Source organism: Ochotona princeps, chromosome 8, assembly GCF_030435755.1.
Source record: "Ochotona princeps isolate mOchPri1 chromosome 8, mOchPri1.hap1, whole genome shotgun sequence".
NCBI classification, from domain to species: Eukaryota; Metazoa; Chordata; class Mammalia; order Lagomorpha; family Ochotonidae; genus Ochotona; species Ochotona princeps.
In genome coordinates, this window is record NC_080839.1 from 38,311,040 (window position 1) to 38,337,784 (window position 26,745).

The window sequence follows — 26,745 nt, forward strand, 5'->3', positions numbered from 1 at the left end:
TCATCCTCCCTCCCTATCTTCCATCCAAATACATAGAAATGCTTATATAATCATTTAATTAAAGAATAATTTGTGTTTTAAAAATGAAAACCAACTTATAGTATTATGATTTATCCCAATGAGTATTGTCATTTCAGTACCTGAGTAGGAAATGAAACAGGAAATTATATGTATGCCCACATATTAATCTGTATATGTAAGCATATATCTGCTTAGAAAACTAAGCAGATGAATTTGTATTCTTAGAATTTTTCCTAGTGAAAAAATATAGAATAGCAGTAGTTTCTTTTAATATGACACATGGATGTCACACTTCTGAGGGTTAAGTCTTATTTATCTGAATGGAACCACAGGACAATTTTGCAGGATACGTTAGCACAAATGCCTATGGTTTACTTTGACGTTACATTTTTTGTTGGTTTCTTTACTTTAAATACTTGAACTGTTAGACCTTTTACTTTTTTGCTGAGAAAGATGTATTTGTACCAGATTAGAAAAGCTAAACTGTTTCTTTACATTGAATAATCAGCCTGTCATGACAAATCTATCTCCTTCTGCATGAGTAGGTGCCAGTCTGACTGGCTTCTTTTAGGCTCACACTGGGTTTTAAGCTAGATCCATGTGCATGACTGGCAGTGCATTTGTTGGGCCAGATCTAAGGAGCCAGAGAGCGTTCAGCTCCTTTTTGCCTACAAAAGAGCAGCCAGACAACCAGCAAGAGGCCTTGGATGTAACACAAGGTGATACTTACTTAGTCAGCCATTCTTCTTTTTTTCTTAAAATTTTTTTAAACTAAGAAGTTATCAGTTTCACAAAGAAAAGAGGAATTAAATTAAAGGGTCCTCTTTTTGGAGGCCCAAACTGTTTCTGTTAATTCTGCTAATGTAATTTGAAGTTTTCAGAGTATGAAATAATTGCTTTTGTGATCCTAAAATAATTATTTTTAGAGAAATATAGTATGTACTGGGAAGTGACATATATTAGTTAGGTTAATGAAAGAAAATACTGATTTAGAATATAAAACTTCATATCCCAGATAGCTTCCTGATTTGTCCAAGAAACTCTTAGTTAACAACATTAAGTTGATTATAATTCTATCTTAAAATTCTTGATTGGTGCAGCTATAGCATGGTATAATGTTAATCACAGCAAATACTGCTGCAGTTAAAAATATTTCTTATATCTTGAAACAATGTATGGAAAATGAGTATAGATACATAATTTCATGAATACTAAATTCTTAAAATGCATGTGTTTATTTTCTGAACTTGTTCTTTTATGTTTACTACCAGTATTAAAAAGTAGATTTCAAATTTAAATTTCTGTTCTGTTTACTATTTTTGTTTGTGTATTTTAAACAAATCAGAAATTTCATAGTTACTATAAAAATAAATGTAATCCCCAGGGTTGATCAAAGATTTAATCTGACCAGATGGGGCAAACTTGAGAAAGATTTTGACTTTCCACTCTGTTTTGCAACAAGAAAGGCTGATTTTTTTTCTTGCTCTCTTTCTTTCTTTGTTAGAGAAGCAGAGATCAGGCCATCCCCAGAGAAATGAGCAGGTGTGGCCATTTATAAGCATGTCTGCTTATATTACAAACCAGCATAAGAAAAGTTTGAAATGAGTTGAAAAGATCTGCTGAACAGTTTAGTGCTTCATCCTAAATCCTTTTCATTTAGTCAAGAACTGATCAGATTGGCAATCTAAACCTTTTAAAATGCCGTAATTTTACTTTTTATTTTATTCCAACTTCTGTAGCAAAGAAATAGGGGCATTTTGATCATGCTTGCTTGGACAAACAAGATTCTCATTTTTTTCTTTTTTGGGGGGCAGTTTGTGTGTCCATTCAGAACATCTAGTAAGAGACTTGCTTCATATTTAGTGATGACAGGGTAACAGTCAAATTGTGCACTGCAAAACTGAGAAATGTCATGGAATGAATACGATGAAATGTTAGCACTCCTAACTAAAACCAACTTCTAAGTTAGATATAATCAAATATCACAATTAATGGAAGGCCAGCTGCTAAGACTGTAAGAAACCACTGAAGTCAAGCTGAAGAAAGCACAGGGTATTATATCATTGAGTGAAATAAGGGATGTGAGATTTTGGATATGTGAGTGCTTTGTGCTCTAATAAAATCTTTCTGAGTAAGTAAGGACACAAACTAATCTACTTGAAACAATTTTTTAAAACTTTGATAAAGTTCATTTCATGAAAATGCATATAGACTTTTTAATAGAAAGAGTTCTTAACTGTATTCCTAAACTGATCGATTAAAATTTTCTATTATGAAAAAACACCCTTGGGTGGGTAATGATCTCAGAGCTACACTGACAGTTTCTCATGTTCTAATTCACCTTCACAAATCCATCGCATCATTTTGGCTAAAGTAATGTCATTCAGTGACATTTGCAGCAAGTATAAAAAGGGACCCCCCATAGCAGCCATTTTTATTTGATTCTTAAGATCCAAAGGCTGCTGAAAGAACAATTGAATAAAGTTGAGGATTGGAGAAGCTTGATTTTCTTGTTCTCTCTGAAATAAAACTCTAGTCTTTTTCTTTCCCTTCCCCTTGAAAGCGAAAGTCTGCTAGGGGGTTGTAGTTGCGTCAAAGCCGCTGGGATGCCACTGCTGATCACTTTAATTACTACGACTAAGGAGGATAAAATTAAAAGTAGCACCATTGAAGCAGTGGAAGAAAGCTTGCCTAGATGTCGGTGAACTGTGAAATATAAAAATTGCATACCAATACATTTTTATGGAAAGGAAACAAGGAATTACATTACTTATTCTTGAAGAGTTTGTCCTTAAATTGTCAAGTTTTACTAGTGCCATCCATCTATAGCAGATTGTGGACCATTTCAAAATGATAAAAAAAAAATAATAATAATAATAGCTTGAGGACACACTGTTAAAGGGCTAAATTTTTTTTTTAGTTTATGTCCTAAATGGCTAGTTCTGACCTATCTTTTCTATATTTGAGTATTTTGAATCCAGTGTGTTGAAATGCACAACTTTTTTATACTTAGCAGGATTTTTGCCTATCCTAAAGATGTTACATAGAGAAAAGCAAAGCTTAAATGTGCAACTTTCATCACTCTTCTAAAGGTTTATAATTTAAGATAAGGAACCCAAGTTTTAAATGAATGTAAATAAATTTGTTTCTCATCATCTCTGTAGTACAAAGGGATATTTAAACAAATTTATATAGCCAAAGCATACATAAACAACTAGGATTTTTAAATATCAGAATGACAGTAAAGCTTTGCAAAAATGCTCCAAACACCAAATATGTAGTGGATACAACCAGTGCTATCAAATTAAACAAACACTAATCTTAATTCTTACTATACCATTTACAAGCTGGGCATTGTATTTAAGCGAGATTTGGTTTCTGCCAAGTTGGGTTGATAGTAGCCATCTCACAGACTTGAGAGGAGTAATGGGGTGACATATACATGTATGAAAATACTGCACAGAGCACAGAACTAGCACTTTCTCAGAGATTGTTCTAACTTGAAAAATGATGGTCAGGGGGAAGGAGTCCTCTCAAGAACACTGCTTCCATCAAACCTTCCAAAGCATAGATCCTATCTTACAAACACTAGATTATCCTGTATTATTTGCTCTAATTCTAAATAATTCTGTAAAGGGAAAAGGTAAATGTCAGACTGATCCTTAGAAATAGGAAGTGTAACTGCTGTAGTTTGTTTAAGTGTATTGAGACTAGGGCAGTTAATGAAAAAAATGAATTTCCTGTGTGTTGAATTTTTCAGGTGTACTTTTCCTTTTAGTGATGACAACTCTCAGAGTTGTCACATCTCTGCACCCTTGTGAAAAGATTGCCTTTTCTATCTGAGCAGATGCAATAGATGACTTATTTACAATTTTGAGTCACTATCTTCTTTTGCATATGGAATGGTTAATACAGATAGCAAAAACATGTTTTTTTAGTTACATAGATTTAGGCACACCTTCTTTGTCAGCAATACTCGGTTTTTTTCTTTTGTTTTTAAGGTTTATTTATTTTTATTGGAAAAGCAGATTTACAAAGTAAGAGAAAGATCTTCCATCCACTGTTTCACTCCCCAAGTAGACACAATGGCCAGAGCTGAGCCCATTGGAAGCCAGAAGCCTCTTCTGGATCTCCCACGTGGGTGCAGGGTCTCAAGGCTTTGGGCCGTCCTTGACTGTTTTCCCAGGCAACAGGCAGGGAGCTGAAAGAAAAGTGGAGCAGCTGGAATATGAACCAGCACCCATATGGGATCCTGGTAAATGCAAGGTGAGGATTTAGCCACTACGTTACTGCACCAGGCCCATAAATATTCATTTTCTACAGATTTTCAGCAATTTGTGCACAAAGCTATACAAAAATTATACAGTAATATCCTTGTTCTGTTTTACCCTTGAACCTGAAAAATACTTTTCAGTTTGAAAAACTAAGTATAGATTTTGTTCTATCCTTTAAATATTAATGTAGAGACTGACTCTGTGTGTGTGTGTGTGTGTGTGTGTGTGTGATGAGATAGTGTTACAGTGAATCTGGAGACTAATAACCTGGAAAAGAGTATTATCAACCTAAAATTGGTTGCATTATCAATTGCTATAATTACAAGCTTTTCCTTTATGACTATTAACTTATTTTCTTGCTTGCTTCTTTGTCTTAAGGGAAGTTAAAAAGGTGAGAAAGCAAACAAGACAAATAGGTCCACTGGAGAGTTCTAGGCCCACGCAAAATTGTCTCTGTGGTCTTAGGACATAAGTAGAAAAGTAAATCAAGGCAATCTGATAGGGAACTAGAATTCTGTCAATCAGGCTCAAGATTTTGTGCTGTGTCCATACACTTTGTTTACTGTAGGGTTTTATGAGTTGTAACCTGCCCTTGCAGTCTGTTAATGAGGCTAAATCTTACTACTTGAGAATTGAATTACAGCACACCTCTGGGCTAATGGTTATAAACAGAAAGTCCCATTAGAGCTGCATTCTGATTTGTTCATTTGCATTTTTTTCTATTGTGCAGAGAACAATGATGGGTAAATAAGCACAAACAAACAATTTACATGGAAATTGATAAAGTGCTGGTAATTAGTATTTAGAGTTGGTTTTATTAATGATTGCCTGCTTTAAATTACACTCTTGGTAAGCTCTCAGAAATGTTTACACATGGGAATATTGCTGGGAGGTGGGGGATAAAGCCAAGAAGTGGTAGCTTGTGAGGGAAAAAAATAGGTTCCCATTTTTATTCAGAAAGGTGTATTCATTTATTTCATTTTGACTTACTTAAATTGACCCAAGACCACTTCATCTTAGTTTGAATCACCAAAGTCCAGCTCTCTAAGAAGTTATTATACATGCAGTCAAATTCACTTAAACCAGGTTGCCTGAGGCATGTTAAATAATGGTTTTTACTAGTATTCTTAACTTTTCTTAAGTTCGAAAGATGAAAGTTTGGTAAAAGCTCAATTTTCCTCAGATGTTCAAGTAATTTGATAGTTTGGGAGTCGAATAGTGTGATGGTTAAGAAGAAGGTCTCTAGAGTCAGATAGACCTAGAATGAACTGGCTGTGACATCAGTTGTAGCTATGACCTTGCGACTGTAAATATTCTCATTGATAAAAATGTGGTTGCATCTCCAACTTCTAAGAAAATTATCCTTGAATGCTAGACCACTCTTCTTTTGTCCGTTTTACAATACACACCGTAGGAAGCCTGAGGTCTCATCTGTTTTGTTCCTTTTCCTACAATTCTCTTTGTTCTAAATGATAATAATTTTTTTGAAAGAATAATAGAAATATTTCACACCTGCTCATTCACTTCCCAAATGCCTACAAAAGCCTGGCCTGAATCAGGCCATAGGTAGGAGTCAGGAACTTCATCTGTGTCTCCCACATTGGATAGCAAGAACCCAAATACTTGAGCCATCGTCTCTGCCCCCTAGGCACATTGGCAGAAAACTGAATCCAAAGTGCAGAATTTCAGGATCTTGAATAGTGGCTCTGATATGACATGTGGGCATCTTAAACAGTAGTTCTTCAACAACTGCACCACATTACCCATCTAAAAACAACTTTCATCACAAAGTTAGTACAGGTGTATTATGGAGAATTTAAAAATAAGAACAAATAAAAGCAAATATCAGTATCACATTTAAAAACCAAGAAATATCCCATTAAGACAAGTTAATGTTTACCCTTCATTTTTCTGTGCATTTATGTATGTGTGTGTGTGTATTTTGGGAAGATTGCAAAATATGGTTATTACTGTGTCACCTGTTTTTTCAGTCAACTTGTGTTTCCTCTTTGTCAATACTATGATCAAACTCTGATTTTTAAAATCAACTCAAATAATACAATATTTGTCCAAATTAGTATCTAAATCTAATACTAGTGATGGTTGGTTAATTTATTTATGTTTGTGTTTGTTGTCCTAATTGTGATTTGTTAGAATGGCTACGTCAGTTGCCCTGAATGTCCTACCTTCTAGATTTTTTTTTATTGTTCTCTTGTGGTATAATATGTCATGTTTCTCTCACTGCAGTGGTTATGACAACGTGAAATAATATCTAAATGCTCAGTGGATTCACTTTAAACATTTGGGCTAGGATGTTATAGATGGTGTACATCTCATATACCTCATGTAAAATACGTATGACGTGATTGAACCACATTAATGAAGTCTAAGAACAACTCCTGAACTAATGATCTTAAATTTCTTCTCTAGTTCTTATCTCTTTACTTACACATTTGGCTTTAACTTGTAACTGAAAGTAATTCGTTAGTGATATTTTTTAAGTGTAGGTTCCCTTTATTTTTGCTGTGTAATAGACCACACAGTATTGTAACAAAATTGTGTTGTTCTCCAAATTCTGTAATCAGAACTTCAGACTGGGCGTAATGGGAGTGTTTTGTCTTTTACCATTGTCTGAGATCTGAACAGCTGGATTAACTGAAGATGGCTAGAGACTGAGATTATCTGAAGGCTTCCTCATTCACACATCTGGTACCCAGAACAGGATAAACCAAGGCTCAATGTGACAGGGACTGTTGACTGAGTCACTCACATACAACTCCTGCTTCTTACAGCATGATGGTTGAGCCAGAGAGACTAGAGAATTCAAATATTTCAAAAGAACTAGACGGAAGGGAAAGGTCCTTTTCTATCCTAGCTTTAGAAATCAACTGCAACACTTCCATATTCTGTTGATTCTATGCAAGTCACTAAAGCTGGCCCTTCTTATTCTTATACTTCTTATTAAGGAGTGGTAAGATCACACTATGGAAGAGCATGTGGGACGAGAGATGCTACTGCCACTGTATTTAGAAAATATGCTGCATATGTGCAGCATAATATGAATATCCAGTTCCCCAGCAGACATTTACCTCAAGCTTTACTAATTATCCTTGTTAATCATTTATTAGGGCTTCTTTTATAAAGTAGAACGTTCTTTCATTGACTGATACTGTTTGCCCGAACATTCAGTTCCCTGGGCCAACACTGTGGCATAGCTTGTTGGGTTACCACCTGCAGCCCTGACATCTCATATGGGCACTGGTTTGATTCCTGCTACTCTACTTCTAATCTGGCTCTCTGCCCACGAATGCAGCACAAGATGGTCTGGGTGCTTGAGCCTCTGAATTCACATGGAAGATGCAGACTGACCTATCTCTGGCTGTTGTAATCATTTTTTTACAACAAAGGATGATAGAGTTCTTCTCTTTTGTCTCTATCTCTCTGTCTCTCTCTCTCTGCCCTTCCCCACCCTCCCTCATTCCCTCTGTCTTCTGTAACTCTGCCTTTCAAATAAGTAAAACAAATATCTTAAAAACATTCAGTTCCCAATCCCATTGTAAAAAAATCAGGTAAATAATTGTATCTTCTTTTTTTAATTAACTAGTTTTCAGAACTTATTTAAAAAGCTGCCTCAAATGCTAACACTAATTTTTATTTCCCGCTTTTATAATATCATAGTGGACTCAAATTTTCATTGATTAACTGTGCGATTTCATTGATTAAATTCATTGTAATCACTATTTTTTTTTAAATAGAAAGGTTTCTTTTTAAAAAAAAAAGATTTATTTATTTTATTACAAAGTCAGATATACAGAGAGGAGGAGAGACAGATAGGAAGATCTTCTGTCCAATGATTCACTCCCAAGTGAGCCGCAACGGCAGGTGATGCGCCGATCCGATGCCGGGAACCTGGAACCTGGTACCTCTTCCAGGTCTCCCATGCGGGTGCAGCGTTCCAAATCTTTGGGCCGTCCTCAACTGCTTTCCCAGGCCGCAAGCAGGGAGCTGGATGGGAAGTGGAGCTGCCGGAATTAGAACTGGCGCCCATATGGGATCCCGGGGCTTTCAAGGCGAGGACTTTAGCCGCTAGGCCACGCTGCCGGGCCCATCACTATTCTTTTTATATTGAAATTTTCCCAGTCTGTGCATCAGAGCTTCAAGCTTATGTTTGAGTCCGCATTAACTTACCCCATTATTTTTGACAGCTTTCCTGATTTGTAACCTTTGAAGATCCCTAAACGAATTGCCTATACTTCAGTTTCACTCATCTCACTTCTACACTTGTGTATAGTGATGTTACTTAACAAGTTTGGTTGTGCTTTTTGAATTTTCAGACATGTTTCTAACATTTCTTGCAATTTGTTACTCCCGCCCCTTTTTTTGAAGCCTCTTTTACTTTGGTTCTCATGGTACATGAATTCTATTATTGTCCTCACCATATTTCTTTGTCTCCTTTTACTATATAGATAAAGATTCTTTTCATGTTTTAGTCAATAGATCTTTTCTCTACAATAGCTCTTCAGGTTCTTTCATTTATTCCTGTAATGTCATCCAACAGGTTCATAGTCTTAGTTTGATCTCACAATCTAGCAGTAATTTCATTTCCTAACTACCTGTCATGTCCTCACAGCTCTTCAAAACTAGTCTGTCTCATTCAGACCTCCTCTACCTTCTTTTTTTATAGTTACTTTTAGTTTTTCCACTTCTATTGTTAGTGACAGAGTTCTACTAGTTAGCCACATTTAAAACCTCTGAGTCATTTTTTTTTCCTCTCTCACATCTAATCTGTTACTAAGAATTAGTATAGATATCAGTTCTACTCTAATATATTTCTTACACCATCCTACTCTTGGATCTCATTATAGCTTCCTTGAGTCATATAAGATCCTCCTAGTTTCTTTTCAGTCCCTCTTTGCCAACTTATCTTGCGTACCATTGCCAGATTAGTCCTTAATGCATCTCTGGTCTCTGGTTCATCATTCCTCTAGACCTTAAAAACAAAAAAGACATACACACAAAAATTAAAATGGACTTTCACTAGTTTCATTAGTTATGTTAGAATAAAATTGAAGCATTCCCTCTATTAGTGCCTTTATATTATCTACCCAGATTTACTTTTCTTCCTTGTGTTTCTAACTTTATTTGTACTGTGCTCATTCAAACTTGATTTTGTCCTTTTCCTCCAATACTATTTCTTACCTCTATATATTTGCATTATGTTTACTTCCTAGTCTATCCTACATTGGCCAGTCTAACCATCAGTTCCCACCTTAACTCTTTACAAACCCTACTCATTCTTTAGGCCCAACTCAAAACCATGATGCTACAATGCTCTGCCCTTCAGCCAAAAATATACTTTCTTTTGCCCAGATGTCTGCAGCAGTTGGTGTTCAGCCAGAAGAAATCCAGCCTAGGATAAAACCCAGATCTCCCACATGAGTAACAGAAACCAAAATACTTGAGCTCTCACTACTGCCTTCCATGGTTTGCATTAGCAGAACGCTGAAGTTAGGAGCCAACTCTGTGTATTAAACCAAGTCACTTCATTGTGTGATGTTGGTGACTAACTGGCATCTTAGGCACTAGACTAAACATCTGCCCTTTTTGCAGCATTTTGGTCATAATTCCGTATGTTTTTTCTTCCCTCCTATTTTATATGCTTTTTGAGAGTATCAGTATTAAATTTTCATGCTTGAAATTTTTGTGGCACTTATAGTACTGTCAAAGTATGTACTAAAGTCCAGACAATTCAACAAACCAGATAGAGTTCCTGACTTCAAGTAGCTCAATTCTAATGAGAAAGGAGCATCTCTACAGTTATAATTAAACTTAATAGTTGTTGGTTTAAAAGTAATGTGAAACATATATACTTAAATATAGGTAAAGAAAAAAATGCTATAGTAACGTAAAAGAAGCAGCACGTCATTCCACTGTGGACAGGGAAGATTTGGTAAATTTAAAGAATGAGTAGGAATTGTATAAGATGAAAGAAGTGGTTCTAGGAAGAAGAAATGACCTATTCAAATCCACAAGTACATGAAGCTACATGACATAAGCAACTCTATATGAATAAATGTGAAGTTTTATGAATTAGGAGATGTTAACTGTGCAAAAATTTGTTCCAGCCAGATGATTCATGCTTCATTTTGCCATAATATATTGGTGTATATGTTTTCCAGTATACAAAGCAATTTCATTAAGTATTTATGATTCATAACGTTTTATTAGTAGTCAACAGTTGTCTTAGTTATTTGTCATTTTAATCATTTTAAATATAAAAAGTCATATAAGATTTTTTCATTGTGTATCTATGAAGAGAGAGGGAGTAATCCAAAAAGATCTCACATCACTGTTAGGTAATGGTTATTGGTAGATTCTCTTTTTTTGGTCAGTATTTATTTATTTATTTATTTAAAAGGCAGGTTTGCAGAGACAGAGAAAAAGATATATTCCATCTACTGGTTCACTCCCCAAATGGCTACAGTGGCTAAAGCTAGGAGACAGAAGTCAGGAGTTTCTTCCGATCTCTCTCACTTGGGCACAAGGGTCCTAGCACTTGGGCCATCCTCCACTGCTTTTCTTGGCACATTAGCAGGGATCTGGATTGAATGTGGACCAGAAAGGATTCAAATTGGAGCCCATGTGGGATGCTGGTGTCATAGCTGTTAGTTTTACTGTTTACATCACAACATTTGACTCAGTATTTTAAAATCAAAATTTTGTTAATATACTATCACCTTTATTCCAGCACCCCCCTAATGAAACTGTTTTGTGTATTTGACCAATAAAGGGTAATGATATTTTCTAGTATCAGAAATGCTTTTAGACAATGCTCTTGGCTTTATTAAATATTAGCAAGCTAGATTTTACTCTCTCAAAAAACAAGATATTGGGTTTGGTATGGTAGCCTAGTGGCTAAAATCCATGCCTTGCACATGCCAGGATGCCATATGGGTGCTGATTCATGTCCTGGCTACCCCACTTCCCTTCTAGCTCCCAGCTTGTGCCCAGGAAGGCAGTAGAGAATGACCCAAAGCCTTGGAACCCAGCACTCACTGGAAAAGGCTCCTGGCTCCTAGCTTTAGATCGGGTCAGCTCCAGCCATTGCAGCCGCTTGAGGAGTGAACCAGTGAATGCATCTTTCTCTCTGTATCTCCTTCTCTCTGAAATCTGACTTTCCAGTAAAAATAAACAAATCTTTTAAAATAATTATAATTCTCTATTTTTAGGATAGACTTTCTATAAGCTGTATTCTCTTATTAATATTTCCTTATATTTTCTCAGTAGCATGTGTTGCCAAATATTCCAGTTTGAATTTTTGATGGATATTTTAATATAAAAGTTTTGGTGTTTAAAACTGTTTCTAGAATGTCTTTTTAAAATGGTGTGACATCCAACTGATATAGAGCATCCTATTTATAATGTGGGCCAAGCACCATGCTGTAAACCAGTTACTATCATGATGATCAGATTGAAAATGAAATTGCATTTCTGTCAATTACTGAGTTGGCAACTGTTCAATATATCTTAACAGCAAGATGAAGAGCGACGTCGGCAGCTGAGAGAGAGAGCTCGTCAGCTAATAGCAGAAGCTCGATCTGGAGTGAAGATGTCAGAACTCCCCAGCTATGGTGAAATGGCTGCAGAAAAGTTGAAAGAAAGGTCAAAGGCATCTGGAGGTGAGTTAAAGAATCTTGTATCATATTCTTCAGACAATCCAGAAATCCACAGTAGACCTTTTGGGGCTTTTTATTCTTACTTCAAAATGTTCCATCAGAAACATAAACTTTTTAATATATTGATATATCACGGTAAAGCTAACAGAAGCATAGCAAATCAGAAGATTACTGTTTCTGTTTTCAAAATCATTTTGGCTTAATTTTTTCAATTGAGGAAATACAGTCTTGAAATACACTTTATTAGAAGACTCACACAGACTTTGATTTGAGGGTACTTTATCATGCCTGATTAATTATTCTGAGTAATTAAAATGCCATCAAATTCTCAATATCTGGGTCATAAAATCTGTTAGTGGTGAGCTTTGGCATGGAAAATTTAAAGCTTGTAGATGGTCTTTATATATTCACTTTAATGATATGTTCTACATTATAGCCTAATATATATAAGAATTTTAAATATGTCTTTAAAAATGTCTTTTATTAGTTTCTTTTTTGTTTCCTTATTCTCTCAGACCATCTTCTTTAGTATCTATAGAGATTGTTCTAAGCTTGATGTTGAAGCAAGGGCTATATAGACAAAATTTTAATTTTGCTTCTCAGATCTTTAGTCTGGAACTTTTTGCATTTTTGTTTAACAGGAATATAAACAAGATGTTGTGACTTTTTATTTCAAAGCTATATGACCTATTTATATACCAGAACATACCAAGTACTTATCCTGAGTAAATCTTAGTATGCTAAGTTCTCCCTGAAGAGTAGGCAAGTGAGGACTTGAATAAAACCTTAGAAGTCTAAAACAAAAGCAAGTTATATTTCTACGTCAATAAGTTCATCCAAAATAAACTGGCTGTTACTACTGCTATTTCTAATCAAATCCATAAATTAAGAGCTCATTGTTGAAGAGAATTTTAAGTAATGCCTATGGCATCTAACCATCTATTCCGTAAATTTGAAAGCTTCTTCTCCAAACAGCTGTGTATCTATCCCTCTATTCTCAGGATGCTTGTTACTTAGTTAGATCTTTCGTCTGACCTTTGCAACTCCTATAATATAGTACTTTTATTGGAATTCCTACATTTTTCTACTATAGTTTTGTATTAAAGTCACTCGCAACAGTAACATTTATCTAATGCTATTTTGACCATAAACAACAAGGTGTTTATGGTCAAAAATTAATCTTAAAAATCATGTCTCTGAACATTGTCCGTGCCTACACTGTTGGGCACTTTAATAACAACATGATAGTCTTATGGCTGGTCATGAAGGACATCCATTTCAATACTAGAGGGGAAATTAGTTGTGGGGGGGAGGAACCTGGGAGGGGACAGGAAATCCCAGAGCCTATTAAACTGTAGCATAAAACAAAATTTTTTGAATTTTTTTAAAAAATCATTGTCTTTTTATATCTGTGAATGTTATATAAAAAACACGTATTCTGTATCCTCTGGATATATTGTCCTAAATCCATTGTCATCTTCCTATAGCATCATGAAGCCATATAGGAGAATATTAATTGTAGATGGAGAGGTATCCAGTATCTCTTTTTTTTCCAGTGGCAAGTGTATGAATAGCAAATGAATGGTAAACTCTGAGAAGGCTAAGAATTTTAAAGTTTTATTTAATTAATGATGTGGGATGAATCAGCTATGTAGTTGTCCTGTTTTTCATAATCCAGTCTCTGGTGAAGTTGAATCAGGACTAGACTAGACAAAAAAAAAAAAAAAAAAAAAAAACAGCTGTTTTCCTTACATGGTAACAAGAGGAAATGAATCCTGAATTTGACATCATTCCACACTCAAAGCAAATAAAGTAAGTGAAGGACGGGAAAGGATTGACACTGGTGCTGGCAAGAAAATAGAGACTGAAACAGCAAAAGGTACATGACATGAAGAAGGGCAGGTAGCTTACAAGAACCTGATGCAGAGTCAGGATCCTTATTCCCTGAAGAGAGCAAAGTAACCAGGATCTGTTTCTCCTATAGGATATAGTATACCTAGAATATTGGAAGCAACAAAGTATCAAATGCTAGGCTTATATTAGAGCTAAGATGGGTAGAACCAACCTGTCCTAAACAGTGAATTTTGGCCTGTCTTCATACAGGGATAGGAATCAGACTAGGTCCACTCTGTCCTCAAGATGTAAGCTTTTGAAAATTGGAGTCAGGGAGAAATCTTTAGGACAAGTAAGAGGATAAAAGTCTAGGCGGGAATTCACCCATTCATACATATGCATTTATCCATTGAACAGTGTCAGCTACTGGGATAGGCCGAAATTTATCATGCTTTCTGAAATATGGCAAAGTAAATACGTTAAGCTTTGCAGGCCATGTGATCTGTGTCTCATTTACTTAAGTTTGCCCCTATAGCCTGCAGGCAGCCTTAAATAGCATATAAATGAATAAACATGGCTGCTATTTGCCCTCCACCATTCACCCCACCCCACCCTGCTCATGGAGGCAGTCGACTGGGCTGTATCTGTGATCTATATTTTCCTGATCCTTTCATAGTATAATAAAAATGTGCTTGGGTTCATAAGAATCTGTTTTCTAGGTGAAATGACCCTGGTGAGACTAAAAGTCTCAGGAAGGGGTGAATTTAATGTCTACTCTTCTAATGCCTAGTTAGAATCTTTCAGACCTGGGGGAAAATGTTTTACTAAGAAATAATATAGGGCCCGGCACCGTGGCCTAGCGGCTAAAGGTCCTGGTCTTGAACGTCGCCAGGATCCCATATGGGCGCTGGTTCTAATCCCGGCAGCTCCACTTCCCATCCAGCTCCCTGCTTGTGGCCTGGGAAAGCAGTCGAGGATGGCCCAAAGCTTTGGGACCCTGCACCCGCGTGGGAGACCTGGAAGAAGTTCCTGATTCCTGGCTTCGGATCGGCGCATCACCGGCCGTTGCGGCTCACTTGGGGAGTGAATCATTGGAGGGAAGATCTTCCTCTGTCTCTCCTCCTCTCTGTATATCTGACTTTGCAATAAAAATAAATAAATCTTTTTTAAAAAAAGAAATAATATAAAAGGAAGATAAAGGAATAATTTCATACCATCCTAGGTGGACTAATAGGATTGGAAGATTTCAAAAGCAATAGTTCTTGATGAAAAAAGAGTGTTGTGGAAAGTTGACATAATGTGAAAGCGGGTTTATGCCCCAGACTCACTACTTCACTCATTTGAAAAGGCTCACAGGTTAAGCCAGGGATTCTAAATTTCATAGTGTCCGCAGAGAGTATGTACAGGACCTTTTGGGGGACAGATATGGCCATGTATCCAAGCAACCTACTGGCCCCATATTACAAACAAAAATAACCTAGTTTTTGTGTAAATGGTAGACTTACACTGGTCCTTAGGAGCAGTAGCCAAGTTACTTTCCCTGACATGTTTCTGGGACTTACGGCAGCATTGGATGATAGTTATGTTGTACCACATTTGTTTTTCCAATTTCTGCATAATTTTGTACGTATAAATGTGTGATGGGCTCATTCTGTGTAACAAACTTTGGAGCTCATTTTTATTTTACAGGTCTTAGTAAGGTGAAAGTGCTTAGGGACAAAAATTAATGTTTTTGTTTTCAGTTGTAGCTGTGATATTGTGGTCAGAGAATATGGGTTGAATTTCAACTCTGGGAATTTGCCAGAGTATTATTTTGGCTAAATAAGCCTTAAATTCTTATTAATTATTCATAAACACATTTTCAAGGAAGATAGCCACCTTATTTTAAGATATTATTTAACATATCTTAATAGTATGTGATATTATGATATGTAGTGTTTTATATTTTGTACTTCTGATTATTAATTCCCTAGCTTATCACAGTTACTTAAATTGGAATAGAATTAACTGTAAATAGATACTTTTGCCTTTCATTAAGATAAAGTTACCTACTTTGTTTTAAATTTTAAGTACATTTTATATTTTGTACATGAAAATTGATACTTGCATAATCTTACTATTTTCAGTTATGATAGATTTCTCTAAATTTGTTGAACTGAAATAAAATCTCAGATCTTAAGTAATTTTTATTTTCAGTTTCTATTAAAAATATATTTTTGTATTTTGTTTTCTCCATTTCGTTTGGTTTTTGTAGAGTAATTTGTAAACTGAACTTTATAAGAACATTTGCTGAGAATCAAGAGCATAATATATGAGTAGGAAATTTTTCTTTAAAAATATTTAATGTAATCTTGACAATAGGATGCTGGATTGTCTGCCATTGTCTATACCTGCAATATCAGGATACATTTAAATAGCAGAATGCTGGACTTAAGGCTGCTTATGAAGGACTATTCTATTGTAATAATATGGGGGAAAATCAGTTGGGAAGAGGGAATTTGTGGAGAGGAGATAAGGGAAATTCCAGAGCCTATGAAATTGTATCATGAAATTAAAAATAAAATAGAAGGAAAAAATTGGTTAAATTTTTAAAAAAGAAAAATATATATTACCAAGTTAAAAATGTGTAATAGAAACCTCAACATGATTTTTAGAATTGCAAATACTTTTTGAAAAAAAAATTATTTGTTTGTTTGAAAAGAAGAATTACAGAAAAACAAGAGGAGAGACATTTAAAGAGGGTGGGGGTGGAGAAGCAGGGAGAAAAAAAGAAGAGAATGAGCTTTTGAATCTGCTGGTTTATTCCTTAAATGAGCACAGTGGTTACTTGGGGCTGAACCAGGCCAAACCAGGAGACTCTGTGTAGGTCTCTCATCTGGGTGGCAGAGGACCAAAGACTTGGGCCATCTTCCACTGCTTTCCCAGGTGTAGTGGTAGGAAGCTGGAATGGAAGTGGAGCAATGAAGCAGAATCTGATCCAGGGTGCTGACATTTTCTACAACTATGGCCCCCAAGTATCCTTTTTCTTTGCCCTGTCACCCAGTATCTTAGTTTCATTCATTTTATCTGCAAATATAAAGTATATGACTGATCTTATTTCTGTGCTATTAATCATATATTGGGGTTCCTATTTTTGCCTTAAGTGGATCACAGTGTTTACTGAAATAGTTTCCACATTCCAGCACACATCTAATTTGTTTTTACCTTTTCCTGTCCATATAATTCATGTTGTGCTTGCAGAACAACTTCTGGGTTTTTTTTTCAAAATTTAATTATTTGAAAGGCAGAGTTACACAGAGAGATTGGATAGTTAGAAGGAGAGATCTTCCATTCACTGATTCACTTCCTAAAAGGCTGCAACAGCCTGGGTTGTGCCATCAAAACCAGGAGCTCGGAGCTTCTTCTGAGTTTCCCACATGGGTGCGTGGGTCCAAACTTGGGCAATCATTTATTGCTTTTCCAGGTGCATTAGCAAGGACTATGTATTATCCCTCTAGTTCACATTATGCCTTGCTCACCTTCTAGATTTTTGTGGTTAGCCATAAATATGCATACACACAGGCACATATTTATTAATGCATACAGTATCTAAACACAAATGCATGCTCACACATATACACACTTGTACTTTAGTTTTGGTAGAATGCTTTTAGAGCAGTTCTGTCAATGTTAGAAAATGTGTAAGATTAACAGTTGAAAAGAATTCAAAGTTCACTGCAAAACTGAATTCACTGAATGGAAAAAAAAAGTAGAAATCCATTCCTTAAGACCTGAGCTAAACAGATCAATTTTTACCCTTAACCACCACCCCCCAAACAGTAATCCTTTTATCTAAGGTTCCATACATATACGTTCGGTTAACCGACTCAGCATTACCTGTGTTCATGTAAACAAAGATTTCATTTAACCTAGAAGTAATGTGAATGTTACCTTTTGAACATTATGCACAAATCTGGCACTGAGTAAATAAAAAGCACAACTTATACATATCCTTGGATTCTGGAAGTATCCATATCTGGACTTATTTCTGGATTTCACTGTTTTTTGTTTGTTTGTTTTCTGTTTTAATTGCAAAGCCATCATTCTAGTAGCTCAGTATGTAGAGCTGTGATGTCCACTGTACCCTTGCTGTCCTCAGTAGCCCTTCTCCCACAAACCAATGCCCAGTTGCTTTTCAAATCTTTTCAGAGTTACTTCCAATTCTTTTATCCTATTAAGTTCTCCATTCTGCTTGTCCAGGAGATTATAACAATCTCTGAGCTGGATTTCCTGCCTCTAGCCTTTATTTTCTCTGGTCCAACATGTAGATCAGTGAATTTGCGTGAGGAACAACGCCACAAGCATTGTATGCTACCATGCACAATCCGTACACCACAATTTGTTTCATGTGAGAAGACATTTGAGAATTTAACCAAGAGTAAGGTCATAGGAATAATGTTAGATAAAAGACATAAACTTCGGTGCTTATATTTCTGCTAATAATTTAACCACGTCACAACTAGTTACAGTAAGATATTGTGGTTGAAAAATGCTTTTTAGAATGCTGTTCGGGCCCGGCACGTGGCCTAGCAGCTAAAGTCCTCACCTTGAATGTGCCGGAATCCCATATGGGCGTCGGGTTCTAGTCCCGGCAGCTCCACTTCCCATCCAGCTCCCTGCTTGTGGCCTGGAAAAACAGTTGAGGACGGCCCAAAGATTTGGGACCCTGCAATCATGGGAGACCCGGAAGAGGTTCCTGGTTCCCGGCTTCGGATCGGCGCTCACCAGCCATTGCGCTCACTTGGGGAGTGAATCGTCGGACGGAAGATCTTCCTCTCTGTCTCTCCTCTCTGTATATCTGACTTTGTAATAAGAATAAATAAATCTTAAAAAAAAAAAAAAGAATGCTGTTCAGTTACTCTTCTAAAAAAGGCAGTACTGATCATGTTGGAACATTAGTGAGTGTTCATTCCTACCAACTAAAGTTTAAACTTCACATTATGACCTGTGGGCTCTTGCTCTCTACAATTTTGTATTTAAAGTGATGCTTCTCATTATTTCCCTTTAAGTTAAATTCTATACATAATCTAGCTATTGCTGCTTTTGTTGCCTTTGGGACCCTCTTCCCAAATGTACTTCTTGAAAATCTGTGTGTTTTTTAGGACCTGACTTAAAGGTTAGTGGCACTGGCACAAAGAATAATCTTTTTATATTTTGAATTTACTCTGTATCTTATATTTACTCCACAATACCCGTTCTACTTGCTGTAGTAGTCAGTTGAATGTATGCCTTTAAGGCAAAGTAAATGCTTTATACAGCTTGATATCTCTTCAACATTTAGCATGCTGTTTATAGTTACATATACAGTAAACATTTCTTTCACAAATAGATTTTAAATTTTGTACCTTTACTCATGTTGATTGTGGTCAACAATAATCACTGGAGGCTGATTGACAGTAACTGTTGTTACATCCCAAAGACGATTTATAATAACTTGTGATGCAAAGGGATGCTGAGATAAGAAATATAAACACCTACATTTAAAAAGAATTATTTTATTTTTTTATTGGAAAGTCAGATTTACAGAGAGAGATCTTCTATCTGCTGGTTCACTTTCCAAATGGCCACAGTGGCTGTACAATCCAAAGCTAGGAGCCAAGAGCTTCATTCCACATCTCCTATGCTGGTGGTGCAGGGTCCCACGGCTTTGGATCATACTCCTCTGTTTCCCAGGCCATAAGAAGGGGACTGGCTGGCAAGTGCAGGAATCAGGACATAAACCCGCACCCAATTGGGATGCCACGCTTGGAGGTAGAAGGCTAGCCAGTTGAGCCAACACACCAGCTGCTAAACACCTGCCTTTTTATTTTTATCCTTCCAGAATTGTTATTAGCTCATTTGTTAAACTACAAGATTATTTAGGAGGGCCCGGCAGCATGGCCTAGTGGCTAAAGTCCTCGCCTTGAACGCCCCAGGATCCCATATGGGCGCCGGTTCTAATCCCAGCAGCTCCACTTCCCATCCTGCTCCCTGCTTGTGGCCTGGGAAAGCAGTTGAGGACGGCCCAATGCATTGGGACCCTGCACCCGCATGGGAGACCCAGAAGAGGTTCCTGGTTCCCGGCTTCAGATTGGCACGCACCGGCCGTTGCGGCTCACTTGGGGAGTGAATCATCGGACGGAAGATCTTCCTCTCTGTCTCTCCTCCTCTCTGTATATCTGACTTTGTAATAAAATAAATAAATCTCTAAAAAAAAAAAAATTATTTAGGAAAAAATGTATGAGGGCAGTGAAATTGAAGATGATCACTTTTATGAATGACTCAAATAATTGTAAACAAATGTGGTTAGAAAAAAATCTCCTGACTTTATTTAATATATATAGCAGAGTGTGCTTTTACTTTTTTTTTAAGCAACATTTTTACTGTTACTCTTTTTTCCACCTGAGGGATCATTTTTCAGTTTTTACTTTGTTGGAGTTTATGTTTTGTTTTGCTTTAGATTTGTTTACTTATTTGGAAGGCACAATTAGAAACAGAGAGGGAGAGCTGGAGAAAGAGATCTTCTGTCTGTTAACTCATTCCCAGATACATACAGTGGCTAGGGCTAGAAATGGCTCAGCTGCAAAACCCAGACACTCCATCCAGGTCTCTTCTACATGGATGGTAGAGGGCCAAACCAATGAGCCATGTTCTGTTTTTTTCTCCCAAGCATATTGACAGGGAACTGATTGGAAGTGGAGCAGAGAAAGCTTGAACTGGGCCCTGTTACTTTGCTTTAAATGACTGATATATTTAGATTGAAAAATTTTCAATCAGTGTTAGCTATTATTAATATTAATGCTGATAATAAGTATGAATTTATCCAAAAAATCAAGGAAGGATGTACAGTTTCAGAAAAAATTTAAATGTTGCAGGATTAAGCTAGAACTATAGATTTTGGAATTTCTCAATTGGAAAAAAATTGAGATATCTCACAATTAAAAGTTGTTTGATAAAGATGTTTCTGGATGGGCCCAGCACGGGAACCTAATGACTAAAGTCCTCGCCTTGCATGTACTGGATCCCATATGGGCACCAGTTCAGATCCCGGCTGTTCCACTTCCCATCCAGCTCCCTGCTTGCAGCCTGAGAAAGCATCAGAGGACAGCCCAAAGCCTGAACATGGCCAGGTACTTCAGTGATGTGCCAGTTTATAGGAGGAGAGGCTGTTGCTTTAGAAGAGAGCAACACCAATGACCCACACAACTTCCTGGATGTGTGTTTTCAGAGACTTATCAAAATACAGTGATTCTAGTGAATCTACTAAGATAATATAATTTTGTTTAATTTTGTAAGGAATACAAGAAATACAAGATAATTCCCCATTTTGACATCTGTTTATCCATAAAGTTTTGATTATAGGCAACCAAAGCAAAAAGACTGAAAAGTGTCTCATTAAAAAGTACATTGCAGAGAGTAATGGACATATTCTTCAACTCCCAGAACTAGACAACTATGTCTCCAAAAGGTGCAATGTCTATCAGCAGCAGAATTTAAAGCCAAATCTATAATATACATATCAAATACTTATTTTGCCTTTTTAAATATATAGAATTTTAAGTTATATTATCACTGAAATTCAAGGAGAAAAATGTATATATACTACAAAATATTTGCTAGAAATATTGATTGTCAGGAAGGCTCCATTAATTAATTATGATCTAAAATATTTTACTAAGGATTTAAAAATCTTGTAAGACATCCTCATTTCCACATGTTTAACTTTAGTTCCTAATAGTTTTTGCAGTTTTAGTTTTTCTGAGATATATTAATTTAGTTTCTGAAGATTTATATAAAGGTGCTCTCTGTTCTAGTATTGCTTTTTATCCACAATGCTTTAATAATGGTATTTCATTAGTAGCACAAAACGTACCAAATCTTTCTAAAAATGGCTTGAATATAACTGGAACTAAAAATATGTATATATTTATATAGCTGGAACTAGAAAATTTATAAGGCATGATGTGTTGCTTTATTCATTTACATGTAATAAGTGATAGAAAATGTGTCACCAGATCAACTTTGTTTTTCCTTTTTTTAATTAGAAATTACTAGTAGATTACATTTTAAAATATGGGTACTCAGTTCAGTGAATAAGGGACAGAATATGGAAAATTGTCAAAAACTTTACATCTGCTTTGATGTGATAACATATCTTTGACATATGAATGTTAAATATAAATGTTAGTCTAACAGAGACAAAGTGACTTAACTTGATTCTGAACTTGCTTATCTGTGTCAGACCTAAATTTGAGTGAATGTTGTTAAAATACTATTTTTCCTATACTGTTTTGGAGAAATGATATAAAAATATAAATAATATACTAACATTATTGCCACATATTCTTACAGATGAAAATGATAATATTGAGATAGATACTAATGAGGAGGTTCCTGAAGGCTTTGTTGTAGGAGGTGGAGATGAACTTACTAACTTAGAATATGACCTTGACACTTCCGGTAATTTCAAGTTATAAATGTTTTGTGTCCTGCTGCATGGTGCACTTTATGGTTTTGTTCTCTCGTCAAGAATGAGTTCATTTTTCTAGTTTTGCTAAATTCATGCCCTCTTAAGTCATTTAGTTAAATCCATCATTCATCAGTATCATTTTATTTTACATTGCATGATGAAACTAATAGTAACATTGTAATAGGAAGTTGCAGTTTGTGTTCTTTTATTACGAAGATTCACTGTTATATTTTGTTATGTGAAATAGTTTATAGTTATTCAGTAATTGATTCCTGTTAAGCTGAAATATTTTGTTGTAAATGTTGTGAAGTGTATGTGAAATTCCTATGGGATACTCCAAATGTTAGTACAAGCCATGGATCAGATATTCTGATGTAGTTTAGAATTGATAATTTAGGCTCTAAAATTATTTGGTAAATTTTGTGCTTAAATATTGCTACCATTACTTACATACTTAGTAACTAATTGTAGTAAGATACTTTAAAACTACTTATAAAGTCTGTTTTTAAATTAATCTTGTATCAGTAAATCACATTGTCAATTGAGTCTTGTAAGTATATAAAGATACTTGATGGTGATTCTTAATAGGTGAGAGCTCCAGATACATTGCTTTTAGAAGCCAGCAGCAAATAGCCATCCCAAAGCTTTGTACCAGAGAGGTTCTGTAGATGAGTATTGAATTGAATTTGGCAATGAAAACTCTTCAGAAATCTCTTTAGACTTGGAGGTAAAGAGTCAAAATCTATTATCAGTATGTTTCTATGGAGGAAAAAAAATGCTTTAAAGAACAGCATTCTTTTTCCCATTCATGGCATATACCTGCAAAGCTAATCAATTTTATTTTTCCCCCATTTGAAATCATGCTGTTACTTCTCCAGAAAACAGTTGACCATGCTTTTCCTGATCATAAAGAACACCCCAGAAATCCTTTTGTCAATAGCTCCTTCATGGCCCAGTATTAAATTATACTGTTGTTGCATAGAGGTCAGTATATTTATAACTATGCAAGTCCAAGAGAGTGCTTGGATATATGGTAAGATTTATGGAAATTTTAAAATTTTTAACCCCATATTAGAACCAATTTGTCCTTTTTTCAATTTACAATATTGTAGAACTTGTATGATTTGAATTAAAAAAAGTTTGTTGTTTACCTGCCACCAACCAAAACTTCCAGCTAAAGCTTTTCTCAAAAATCTGTAGCATCCCCTTAATGCTCCAGAAATAAGTACTGAACTGAAGCTTTTACATTGAATTTATAGAAGTATTAAAATCAGTGACAGTAAGTGATGCATATATTCTTACTTTATAACAGATTATGACAATGAAGGCAATTTCCTACTTTGAGCAGTAGAAACTTTGTGAGATACTTCAAAGATTAGTTCATTTTGCCTTGACTCATGTGTTTTTAAAACTTCTTCCTACTTTGTTTATTACAGTAAGAACACATATTTACATCTTCCTATTTGGAATAAATTATTCTATTGTTTACAACTCCCAGCATGCCAGTTGGTATTGACATGTATACAGACAGGGTTCCCAGTTGATATCTGTGGTTATTTCGTCTCACTAAGAAATAGAAATTCAAAGTAGAATCTGAAAGCACGTAGAATGTCTTATGACTTTATCCTTGCTTTATTTTCCCCAAAATTCTTTTTTTAGTATGTATATAAAAGTCATAACGTTTTAATAATAAATTGTTTAATCTTCATCTTGATTTGACCATGGTTCATCAGATATTGTTTAAAAAAGAAGCCTAGCAATATAAACTAGCCAATTTGCATGAAAGTAATGATAATAGCATTTATTATGAGTCTTATAATTAGAAAAGTTATTAATCTTTATGAAAAATATCATTCACCAAATGGTTGGCATATCTTTTATAATCATTTTATTAAGGAATTGCTTTGTGTGAATTAAATAGAAATATTTTGTCCTCACTTGTTTCTCTACTTTATTACTGTAGACCAATATACTTGATAAAAATAACTTGGAAGTTGTTTATTTAAAAAACTCTTAGACACTATCCTAGTATATATTTCTACTTGTATTTATACATTTCAAAAACATTGTGCTTGTATTTCTGCCATCTATGCAGAAAGTGTATGTATAAACTTGTGTCCTGCTTCAGTGTTGGTTGTATACATGTACACATGGGCATTGAATGCTAGTGGTCTGTATGTGAATGTCTGAGATACGTGTTAAGAAAGAGCTTCTTTTAATATGGCATTGTATGTATGTTTTTCTGAGAATGAACTCCTGTTGGCTGCTTCAGTCTTCAGATACCTACAGAAGCCAAGACAAGGCCAGGCTGAAGTTTGGAGCCAGGACTTCATTCCCAGTCTCCACCATGAGTGGCTGGGACCCAGCTACATGAACCTTATAACCTGCTACCTCCCAGCTTCTGCATTAGCAGGAAGCTGGAATCAGGAGCCAGTGCTGGGAATCAAACCTAGGTACTCCAGTATGGAACAGAGACAGTTTAACCAGCTTCTTAATCTCTAGGCCAAATGCCTGCCCTCATAAAAGCTGTTTCAACTGCATGTAACTTTTGTAATGATTTATATAAATATAAATAAGAGATCTTCACAAAGTTTATGGAACATCCATATTATTAAAAATCGTTCATAAATATCAATTGTTTTTTCATCAAGGTGAATTTCTCTTTTTGTTTTCTAAATACTTCTTGAAGTCTCATATATCACATACAGGCTGCATGTGTCTAATATGATTAGTTATTTCAAAACCCTCATATCTTTTCCTTTTTTGAAATATAATATTTTATATCACCTACAAATGATGTCTATATATGTATATGTATATGTACACATCTCATTCGGTTTTTCATGGTATTTGTATATTTTACAGAACAAAATAGTAAGCTGGTGGACTTGAAATTGAAGAAGCTCCTAGAACCTCAGCCACAAGTTGCAAATTCACCCTCCACTGATGCCCAGAAAAGTGTAACTGAGAGCTCAGAGCAAGACATTAAGGTAAATCTTACTTTTCAAGCACGTAGCTCCATATCTTTATATTCTAGTTTCTGCTAGCCCCTTACAATCTTAAAAAGTTTCCTCCCTAATTCTTTGCTCTAAAATTAAGATCTAAAACTTTTTATTAGATAACCAGTAATTAAATATCCACATGGAAATCAATTCATATTCAGTTTTTCAGAGATATCACTGTTTCAGAGTACTGTTTTGAATAAAAGTACAGGGTTCATAGAAACTTATAATGTCTGTATATAGATGTATATTTTGCAAGAAGTATATTTCTAAAAGAACTTTGGCATTTTTTCATTACCTTCATTGTTTTATCTGTTTAGATGAATGAAAAGTTCTTTTATTTTTATGAATACAGTTTACCCTAGAGATAATGATGTGATTGAATATATTTAAGATACTTGCATGTGTTTTGTGTCATTGTGACTCTTACTGTGTTTAACACTTAGCAGAAATGCCTCAATCTAAGATTAGTGTATGTTATACTCTCCACACACACCACCACCACATACTACCCTTCTCCCTTTCTACTCCATGTATCATTAGTATTTCTCTAGCTTTAGGGCACTTCCAGTCCTGTATAACTTTTCACCCACCTGCGGACTATGGGGACTGCCCTGCTGACTGAAAGGATTTCCTTCCCCTGACACAGAGATGCTTTGAAGTCTCAAAACAATGACTTTCATTGCTTTTCCCGTATATTGTCGGTTTCTATAAATTGGTGATGAAAGTGTGTGGCAGCTCCAGAGGACTTTGGGTCTCTATCTTTGAACAAAAGGAAGCCTGGATCAGGTCTGGTTTTTTGCGTTCAATTTAGCTTTCTGCAGTGGATTTAATGCAGAATGAAGCTGGACTAAGAATAATACAATGGATTGAAAAGGCTAACTGAATTAGTGGGTTTAGAGGAATACATTTGTAAAGTGGCAGAAGTCCCTAGTCATAAAAAGGTTTCTTAAGATGGGATTTGCTGGCTAATCGCACTGATTTTTTAGCATGTTGCCAGGCCTTAAAAAAATTTAGCTGTGTTTGTTTATTTTGGTAAAGACTTGAGTTTTAGACTATTAGATAGGTATAATAATAAAATTCATGCTTTTAAGAAAAGTTTAGTGAGTACATATCTGGGATATTATAAGCATGATGTTGATGGGATGTGTGTGTGTGTGTTTACACTAGATAACTCAAAAAGGCACTTCCAGTTTGATTTAATCACCTACTTGGATTAAATTGCTTTTGCTTCCCTAAAAATCTCTTATGTAATTTTTAAAGTTATTCCAACAAAAGTATGTTTTAAACAGATTGTCTTTATGAATCTTTTCATTTATGGTTTTGAAAATGCTTATAATGAACATATCGAGTCCATCTGTTCTCTTGAAGCTTTCATCATTGATTTGGGTTTTTATTTATTTTTTAAATAAAATGCAGTTTACACGTTTATAAATGAGGCATTCTGTGTT

At 35.4% G+C, this 26,745-nt stretch overlaps 1 protein-coding gene across 4 annotated transcripts in view; it reads left to right on the plus strand.

The window, feature by feature from the left end:
• The window catches only part of EHBP1 (EH domain binding protein 1), a 307,647-nt gene that overhangs the window by 223,444 nt on the left and 57,458 nt on the right, over positions 1–26,745 (plus strand). For 2 of the 4 annotated variants that reach the window (XM_058667867.1, XM_058667868.1), the window contains 3 exons: positions 11,830–11,974; positions 22,175–22,282; positions 25,158–25,282. In XM_058667867.1, coding sequence (XP_058523850.1) covers positions 11,830–11,974; positions 22,175–22,282; positions 25,158–25,282 — 378 coding nt within the window. The remainder of the gene's footprint in view (positions 1–11,829; positions 11,975–22,174; positions 22,283–25,157; positions 25,283–26,745) is intronic. The other 2 variants (XM_058667869.1, XM_058667870.1) reach the window with 1 other exon arrangement.